The 10,000-nt window shown below is 43.1% G+C and overlaps 2 protein-coding genes across 4 annotated transcripts in view; both read left to right on the plus strand.

Annotated features, from left to right (window-relative positions):
- The first annotated feature begins 2,361 nt into the window (after positions 1-2,361).
- LOC306873726 (bifunctional apoptosis regulator-like) lies at positions 2,362-7,556 on the plus strand. The gene is made up of 8 exons (XM_079423212.1): positions 2,362-2,408; positions 2,512-2,762; positions 5,544-5,748; positions 5,817-5,986; positions 6,129-6,267; positions 6,402-6,563; positions 6,720-6,916; positions 7,013-7,556. Exons 1-8 carry the CDS (start codon positions 2,388-2,390, stop codon positions 7,206-7,208), a joined length of 1,341 nt encoding a protein of 446 aa, XP_079279338.1. The 5' UTR covers positions 2,362-2,387; the 3' UTR covers positions 7,209-7,556.
- A 2,364-nt stretch (positions 7,557-9,920) lies between these two features.
- Positions 9,921-10,000, plus strand: part of LOC306873360 (thioredoxin domain-containing protein 11-like) — a 7,974-nt gene continuing 7,894 nt past the window's right edge. For 2 of the 3 annotated variants that reach the window (XM_079422597.1, XM_079422599.1), the window contains exon 1: positions 9,921-10,000. This exon is cut by the window's right edge and continues 179 nt beyond it. The gene's annotated coding sequence lies outside the window, so the exon portion shown is untranslated. The other variant, XM_079422598.1, reaches the window with a different exon arrangement.

The following is a 10,000-nucleotide window of genomic DNA, read 5'->3' on the forward strand; positions in this document are numbered from 1 at the left end:
AGAAAATGCACACCGTTTGGCAACTTTTCAGTTAAACGGGTTGATATTTTTACTCTAAAACAAAAAGTCTAAATATTATGAGGTTTCTGGATTAAGAGACAGGTGTTCTTCTAGAGAGGACAGCGTTTTAAACTGTGGCACATTTCTTTAAGTTGACAGATTTTTCTGTTAGTACATTGAGTTTCAGAAGAAATATTTAAAATCTTACAAGTTTACGATCAGCAAATATAGAAAATATTACATTTAAAATGTGTTCTATTAAAATAAAAAAGTTTAACAAAATAAAATTCCTATTTTTTGTTTTCTTTCTCAGCTTGAAATGTACCCGCAATTCTGGAATGAGTCATATATATATATATATAAGCACATAAAGACAATTGACCAATTGTTGTCATTTTTTCTTATCTCTGTCTACAAGGCGCCTCTATGCCCTCAAGTGGCCAGTCTTCAGTGACTGGTGTTCAGCACGGAACCAGGATCCGAGCGTCCCACGTGCTAACCGTTCTGCAGGAGCTGCTTCAAACAGCCGTCTTAAGTGTCACGACGCTCAAAACCGCTGCTTTTGGCCCTAGCTTCAGTCAAGCGAGTAGGTGACTTGCAAGCCCTGTCTGTCAGTGCTCCGTTTAGAGCCTAGGCAATTTCCCTTTTAGCCCTCCCTGCCACGAATGGCGAACAAAGTCCCAAATTGTTGTGCCCTGTCCAGACACTACGAGTTTACATTAAGCACTCTGAGTCTTTTAGACAAACGGAGCAGAATGCAGACCATCTCATTGGATAGTAGATGCTATAGCCCTGGCTTATGTCTCAGCTGGCTTGCAATGCCCTATAGGTGTGAGGGCCCATTACACTAGAGGAATGGCCTCCTCCTGGGCCTGGTCCAGTGGCATCTCTATTGGGGAGATTTGTGCGGCCGCCGGCTGGTCGTCACCATCTACCTTTATTAGATTTTACAATTTGGACGTCCCTGCCCTCGGCCTCATCCGCTTAATGTTTACTTCTTCCCCCCTCCGGTGGGGAGAGTCAAGCAGAACATTCTTGGGTCTCTTGTGGCTCAGGCTTATGGAGCCCTCTCTGAGTGTTCCTGGGCTGAGCTCGTGGAGCAGGCTTAGTTCTGTATCTGCTCATAGCACGGTGCTACTGGATGCGTTCCCCATACAGTCATCAGTGACGATGCAATGGGAGTTAGCTTTCAGTAGGGAATGCTCTAGTTCAGCGGTTCTCAATTTCAGTCTCCAGGTTAGGAAACGTTCTCGTCCCTCACATAACCTCGGTTCTCTGAGATAAGGGAATGAGCGTTGCGTAACTGGCAGTGCTATAGCTGCACATGACTCGATGGCTATCGCAGCGCTCGTACCCTTATCTCAGGGAGCCCAGGTTACGTGAGGGACTGGAACGTTTCCTTACCAGTTGTCACAACTATAATCTTATAATAATGATTCATTTGAGCTGCCGGGTCGGAATTTGCGGGAAATGTGTGCCACATCCGTGAACTATAACTATATAAATAAATAAATAAACAGAAAGAAAGAAAGAGTCAAAAGAAACTTAAGTTCTTCAAAACTCAAATAATACATTTTCTTACCAAAACGATTCACTGTTTCGAATCGCTCGAAACACTACAATTCAGCAACACCTGGTCAAAACGGCATAAATTAAACGAAAACTCAGGCCAAATATGTCTAATATACACCATATTCAAACCAGTAGCAAATGTTTTAATGATAGTGTAATCTATTAAAAGTAACCATACAAATAATTAAATACCATTAAATATGAGGGTTCTCTTTTGTTAAAGTGTAGTGCTTGTTTGTGTGTTATTAGGCAGGGGTAGATAAATTAGAAGCAATTAAGGAACACGCATAAGCATTACAATTAATTAAAAAACATCAAATGTATCTAAATCAACCTTGTTCAGAGAAGAGCTTAAAAGCACAAAGAGAAAATAACAGATCCAGTAATACAGACTGTATTAATATCAGACTGGCGTTACAGAGACGACCACAACCAAAACAACCTTTCTCTGCGAGTAACTTTATATACTGTATTTATGAAGAATTATTACTGTACATCAGTGAGATATGAATGTACAAATATTAGTAATGGTAATAAACCACATAAAAAGTGAAACTGGAAGTGTGTGTGTTGATATGTATGCAGGTTTAGCTAAACTGAGTATGTAGGAAACACAAAAGTGTTTTTGGAAGAAAACAATAGAAGTCAGTGGAAATTCCCATTGAATATTTTATATCACGTGTGTGTGTTTGAATAAGAAGGTGCTGCGCTGAAGTGAGGCAGTTTCTCTTTCTCTTCTCTTGTGATCAGAGAGATATCAGTACTTAAAATGATTAAACCGAAAGAGCCGATATGAGAAGAGAGATGAGGAGCTGATGGCCAGCGCTGAGACTCAGGTAAGACATAAACCTGTCTGCAGACCTCACAGGATCCGTCCTCTGCTGTAATGTGATCTCTCTCTGTGTGTGTGTGTGTGTGTGTGTGTGTGTGTGTTGGCAGAGTGAGATGGATGTGATGATCTCAGTGGAGCCGGAGTCTGAGTCTGAGGTGACCGGTCTGTCTGAGTCTGAGTTCACCTGTCACTGCTGCTACCAGGTTCTGGTGGACCCCACCACACTCACCTGTGGACACAGCTTCTGCAGACACTGTCTGGCCAACTGGTGGGCCTCCTCTCTGCCCAGGGTCCGCACAGACTGCCCAGAATGCCGAGCGGTGTGGGTGGGCTTTCCCAAAGTCAACATCCTGCTCCGGTGAGAGACGAAACATGTAGACATCATTACAGTTACTTTGTGATGTCCAGTTTGCGAACGAATCATTTGATTTAACCGGTTGAACCAGTTCACCAAATCAGACTGAATCGTTTCAAACGGGTCGCGTCTCCAGTAAGCACTGATCCACAAATTACTTAAGTTATACACTTTTTAACATGCCTGACACTCCCTCTGACTCTAACTATATATCTGAATGTGTATTTTCATCCCGGCCCGGGACGAGAGACTTGACATTACATCATCGCGAATTACAGGCATCTCAGAAAATTAGAATGTCGTGAAAAAGTTCTTTTTTTTTCTTGTAACTTATTTTAAAAATTTAAACTTTCATATATTTTAGATTCATTACATGTAAAGTAAAACATTTAAAAAAATTTTTTTTTAATTTTGATGATTAGAGCTTACAGCTAATAAAAGTAAAAAATCAGTATCTCAAAATATTAGAATATTTACATTTGAGTTTCAATTAATGATCATCTCTTCAGTATAAATTCTGGGTATCTCTTGTTCTTTGAAACCACAATAATGGAGAAGACTGCTGACTTGGCAATGATCCAGAAGATGAACATTGACGTCCTCCACAAAGAGGGTAAGTCACAGAGGGTCATTACTGAAAGCTGTGGCTGTTCACAGAGTGCTGTATCAAAGCATATTAAATACAAAGTTGACTGGAAGGAAGAATTTGGGTAGGAAAAGGTGCACAAGCAACAGGGATGACCGCAAGCTTGAGAATACTGTCAAGCAAAGCTGATTCAAACACTTGTGAGAGCTTCAGAAGGAGTGGACTGAAGCTGGAGTCAGTGCATCAAGAGTCTCCACGCTCAGACGTCTTCAGGAAAAGAGCTACCAAGCCACTTCTGAACCAGAGACAACGTCAGAAGCGTCTTACCTGGGCTGTGGAGAAAAAGAACTGGACTGTTGTTCAGTGGTCCAAAGTCCTCTTTTCAGATGAAAGTAAATTTTGCATTTAATTTGGAAATCAAGGTCTGGAGTCTGGAGGAAGAGTGGAGAGGCACAGAATCCATGTTGCTTGAAGTCCAGTGTGAAGTTTCCACAGTCAGTGATGATTTGGGCTGCCATGTCATCTGCTGGTGTTGGTCCACTGTGTTTTATCAAGTCCAGAGTCAATGCAGCCATCTACCAGGAGATTTTAGAGCACTTTATGCTTCCATCTGCTGACAAGCTTTATGGAGATGCTGATTTCCTTTTCCAGCAGGACTTTAGCACCTGCACACACTGCCAAAACCACTTCCAAGTGCTTTGCTGATCATGATATTACTGTGCTTGACTGGCCAGCCAACATGCCTGACCTGAACCCCATGTGGAATCTATGGGATATTTTCAAGAGAAAGATGAAGGCTCAATAGTGCCTCAGCAGAGCCACAGGCTGATCACTTCCATGCCACACCTCACTGATGCTGTTGTGCTAAAGTTTGTGCTAAAGGAGCCCTGACCAAGTATTGAATGCATAAGTGACCATACTTTAAAGAACTTGAACTTTTCTGTTTTCCAAATCCTTTTTTTTTTTTTTTTTGATTTTAAGAAGCATTCTAATATTTTGAGATACTGATTTTTGACTTTCATGAGCTGTAAGCTCTAATCATCAAAATTAAAACAGAAAAACTTTTGAAGTGTTTCCGATTCTACAGCGCTGCCTGTTTAGCCCCGCCCACCAATTCTACAGCGCTGGCTGTTTAGCCCCACCCACTGTTTATACAGCGCTGACTGTTTATCGCCGCCCACAGATTCTACATCACTGCCTGTTTAGCCCTGCCTACCAATGCTACAGCACTGCCTGTTTAGCCCTGCCCACTGTTTATACAGCACTGGCTGTTTATCACCGCCCACCGATTCTACTTCACTGCCTGTTTAGCCCTGCCCACTGTTTATACAGCGCTGGCTGTTTAGCCCCACCCACTGTTTATACAGCACTGGCTGTTTATCGCCGCCCACAGATTCTACATCACTGCCTGTTTAGCCCTGCCTACCAATGCTACATCACTGCCTGTTTAGCCCTGCCCACTGTTTATACAGCGCTGGCTGTTTAGTCCCACCCACTGTTTATACAGCACTGGCTGTTTATCGCCGCCCACCGATTCTACTTCACTGCCTGTTTGGCCCCGCCCACCAATTCTACAGCACTGCCTGTTTGGCCCCGCCCACCGATTCTACAGCACTGCCTGTTTAGCCCCGCCCGTTTTACCACGGATTCGCTTACAAACAAGGCACAATTTGACGCAAGATTTTCAGAAAGATTTAAACTAAAATACTATATTGGATCCGACAGTAATTTCGCAACACAAGTGTGAGTAACAGTTTTTTTATGGGATCACTATTGCTTTGTCTGTTAAACAGATCGTTTGATATATATTGAGTTATTTATGCGTTTTTGACCTAAATCACAGCGGCATCCATCTGTGAGGAATGTAGGCTGTCAATCATACACAACTATTAGCCAATCACAGCAGTGGGCGTTTACGTCCGAGTCTATGATCCTCCACGCCTATTCAAACAGAGCGTTCTGATGAGAGGGGTTAAATCAGGACAGAAAATGGACTGCCTCTAAATTATGATGTTTTTTATGTGAAAATCTCGATAACGTTATAAGTGGACCTCAGAGAACAGTAGACTACAAAATAAAAAACAGAGGCAGTTCATGGCCCCTTTAATTCAGATACCTGCATGTCCAATGATGTTCATGTTCTCAGCTAGACGCACAATGAAGCATCCTTTGTGTGTGTGTGTGTGTGTGTGTGTCAGGGATGCGGTGGAGAAGCTGTTTCCTGCTGACGTGAGCCGACGGAAACAGGCCATTCTGAGCGATCCGGGGTTCTGTCGTGTTCTCCAGGCCTTCCAGCAGCAGGAGACGAGACAGGCCCCTCGCGCAGCTCCGCCACAGAACCCACCTCAGATCAACATCAGAGAGTTTTACTCCGGAGTCGTGACGGCGCTGACCTTCATGACTGTGAGTGACACACACACACACACTGAGGATGAGTTGCTGCACTGCATCATCACTGTGTGTGTGTGTAGATGGTGGTGTTATTGTACCATGGGTTCAGTACCGACTCCAGTCATGAGGTGCTGCTCAGTAAACCGCTCAGCAGGTGGAGCGCTGATGATGTCACTCTGTGGGTGGAGCATCTGGGCATCTGGACCAATCAGTATAAAGAAACCTTCCGCAGGGAACAGATCAATGGCAGGTAACAAACACACACTCACAAAGAGCATTTATCAGTCCTGGAAACCCACAGCACTGCACATCCCTCAGTGACCATCAGTGACCTGTGACACGTGTGTGTGTGTGTGTGTGTGTGTGTGTGTGTGTGTGTGTGTGTGTATCAGATTACTGTCTGCTCTCAGCGATGAAGATCTGTCTGCGGCTCCGTTCAACATCGAGAATCAGTCTCACAGACAGATCATCCTGGAGGAACTGCACAGACTCAAAGAAACCACAGTCTCACTCAACCTCTGGCAGTATAAGGTGAGTGTGTGTGTGAGTGTTTCAGCACACAGCACTATTAAATCAGGTTTGTCCCAGAGCTGTCAGGTGTCTCTGTGTGTCTGTGTGTGTTGACCACAGCGACTAACGCTGTTAATCATCACGTGTGTCTGCAGGATCTGTATTTAGGGAAGACTCTGTTCCTGCTGATTAGTCTGAGGAACGTCCCTCGTCTGACACTGCTCTACCTGTTCCTGTTAGATTATGAAGACACGTTCCTGCCCTTCATTCACACCAGCTGCCCGGCGACACCAGACCGTCCCACCGACACACCGCTGGTAGAACTGGATATTATATATATTTGTATATATATATATATATAGGTTGTGAATCTCCTTGAATTGGGTTGGTTTGGTTCATGGCTTATAACACTATAACAGAGCTTTTTAATAAATCTCTGGGAAAATTACAAACAAAACCCTGTTCTGTATCAGGAGCGTCCGGGTTGGTGTCAGTGGACAGAGTTTCTGCTGATGTACTTCCTGCTGCCCTATCAGCTGCTGTCTGCGTTCGCCTGGCAGTGGATGAGCACTCATTACTGGACGGCAGGTTTGGTCATCGCTCACGCCGCGTTAATGACGGTGCTGGACGTGTGTTTCTACTGGACGCTGTGGAAGAGAGGAGAGATGAGGTACAAACACGCACACATACGATTCATGCTCTATGTGAGGTTTTTAACACATACATTGAGTCTGACATTGAACCTGTGTGTGTGTTGTGATTGCAGGACGCTCCCTAAGTTAATTTGGCTTCAGATGTTTGCAATGTTGTTCAACACGTCTCTGTTTGTGCTGCTGTGGCCGCTGATGCCTCTGTTCATCGTTAATATTGAGATCTACACGCAGCTGTATTTTAACCCCTTCCTCACTGCAGTGCTGGTGAAACGAACACTCCTGTCCGCAGACACACAGCACAGGCCCTGACACACACATTATACATCCGACACACACTTTTATCATGTTTGTTTAGTGACTTACATTGCATTCATGCCACACATTTGATCAGTTCATGCATTTTCTGGGAATCGAACCCATGACCTTGGCGTTGCGAGCGCTGTGATCCAGTGTTTGAGCCACAGGAACACCACAAACACACAGCTGTGTCTCGTCATGCTGGGACTTTACACTCACAATCACCTCTCTGCTTTCATATTATAATCACTTTCATAGTACTGTAAGTTTCTGACATGTTTCAATTTCATGCTTTTAATTGTGAAAAATAAGTATTTTTATAAATTGATTTCAGGACTAATAAACGGAGGATATATATTTAATAAAAAATGGTGGTTGTGTGACTCATTTTCATATTAGATAAATATGTAGTAATGTAATTAAATTACTACATTACTACTAAATGTAGTAATTAAATACCATTAAAAATGAGGGTTCTGTAACATCTGTGTTCTTTTATTAATATGTAAATGCTTTTGTGTGTTATTAGGCAGGGGTGGATAAAATAGAAACAATTATCAATGAGTGAGTGTGAGTTAAAAAATTAAAAAAGAATTATTATTGTACATCAGTGAGATATGAATGTACAAATATTAGTAATGGTAATAAACCACATAAAAGTGAAACTGAAAGTGTGTGTGTGTGTGTGTGTGTGTGTTGGTATGTATCCGGGTTTAGCTAAATCAGCAATGTAGGAAACCAGAAAAATCCCTATTACTTTAACTCAAATGACAGATAGCTGAGAAAAATGTCATTTTTTGGTAGAAAATAATAGAAGTCAATGGAAAGTCCCCATGAATATTTAAATCACGTGTGTGTGCTTGTGTTTGAGTAGGAAGGAGCTGCGCTGAAGTGAAGCAGTTTCTCTTTCCATTCTGAACAGAGAGTGAACAGAGAGATATGAGCATTTACGTGAATAAACCAAAAGACACACACACACTCACACACTCACTCAGTCACTCACTCACTCAGTCAGTCAGTCACACACTCACTCACTCAGTCACTCACTCACTCACTCAGTCACTTACTCAGTCACTCACTCAGTCGGTCACTCACACACTCACTCAGTCACTCACTCAGTCAGTCAGTCACACACTCACTCACTCACTCACACACACACTCACACTCACTCAGTCACTCACTCAGTCAGTCAGTCACACACTCACTCACTCACTCACTCACACACACACTCACACTCACTCAGTCACTCACTCAGTCAGTCAGTCACACACTCACTCACTCACTCACACACACACTCACACTCACTCACTCACTCACACACTCACACTCACTCAGTCACTCACTCAGTCAGTCAGTCACACACTCACTCACTCACTCACACACACACTCACACTCACTCAGTCACTCACTCAGTCAGTCAGTCACACACTCACTCACTCACACACACACTCACACTCACTCACTCACTCACACACACACACACTCACACTCACTCAGTCACTCACTCAGTCAGTCAGTCACTCACTCAGTCGGTCACTCACACACTCACTCAGTCACTCACTCACTCACTCAGTCACTCACTCAGTCACTTACTCAGTCACTCACTCAGTCGGTCACTCACACACTCACTCAGTCACTCACTCACTCAGTCAGTCAGTCACACACTCACTCACTCACTCACTCACACTCACTCACTCAGTCACTCACTCAGTCACTCACACATTCACACTCACTCAGTCACTCACTCACTCACTCACTCAGTCAGTCACACACTCACACTTTTATATTATAGTCGTTTTGGACCGCTATCATTTTTACAGAATAAAACCGTTCTTCTTCATTCATCTCTTTCAAGATTTTTATTTGTCACATACACAATTATACAGAGTATAACCAGCAGTGAAATGTAGGTAACGTCTAGTCTTAAGAGAAATTCCGACAATTCTGTGCAAATAAAATCAGTAATTCAGTATTTATTTTTATATTATGATTTAAATGGATATTATGATCTGGGGCCAAATGGACAAACTATTTTTAATGGTGGTGTTGCGGGGTGTTAATATTAGATATGAAGTTTGTGTATTGCTGACATGTTATTGATCACTTGGCAAGTTCTTTATTCAGTATAATAGGAAAATGAATAAAACAGCTACAACATTACAAGAAAACAACAGAGCTTTACATATTCATTTAAAGTTTATGTTTGCATTAAAACATTAATAGATACTGTCAAGATATACATGTTTCAGCATGATTTTGTCAGCCTAGATCTTCATTAATATCAGATTTAAGTAACCAAAACCAAAACAAGACCGGGTGATTAGTCCATCTCCAACAGATTATTACTGTCATTTACTGCTGTTTGGGGGCGTGGCTTCACTGCCATGTGCTCACCGCTGATTGGTCCGATGTTTGTTTGCGATCTGTTGTTAACCAGAACAAACCCAGTCCGGCAGCAGGTTACATGCGGTGTATTTCACTAACACCAGTTAAAGTTAGCAGGTTAATTCAGCTCACACACCGCCTCAGTGCCGCTTCACGCCCACACTCGACCTCAAACACTGAAAACTGACTCGTTTCTTAAACCAGGACCCTGTATATTCTCCTTTATCCGTGCGTGCATTTAAAGTCATTTCTGTAAGAACCCAGACTTAATGAAACGTGGCGGCGGGCGCGTTAATGTGTGTGTGTGTAGTTTAGAGACGCTCCCTCGCCTGGCCCCGCCCCTCGCGGAAGGCGGAAGCGTGACGTGTGTTTGATCGGTTGGTGCGGCGCGTGAGTCGCTCCTCTCCGGTTCTGCTCGG

Source organism: Barbus barbus (assembly GCF_936440315.1).
Source record: "Barbus barbus genome assembly, chromosome: 8".
In the NCBI taxonomy this organism is placed as follows: Eukaryota; Metazoa; Chordata; class Actinopteri; order Cypriniformes; family Cyprinidae; genus Barbus; species Barbus barbus.

Bases quoted from the DNA above. Each gene is read 5' to 3' on its own strand.
- LOC306873726 (XM_079423212.1), top strand. From the start codon at position 2,388: ATGGCCAGCGCTGAGACTCAG. The intron at 5,749-5,816 runs GTGAGTGACACA...GTGTGTGTGTAG, and splicing joins CGGCGCTGACCTTCATGACT to ATGGTGGTGTTATTGTACCA. The intron at 6,917-7,012 runs GTACAAACACGC...TTGTGATTGCAG, and splicing joins TGGAAGAGAGGAGAGATGAG to GACGCTCCCTAAGTTAATTT.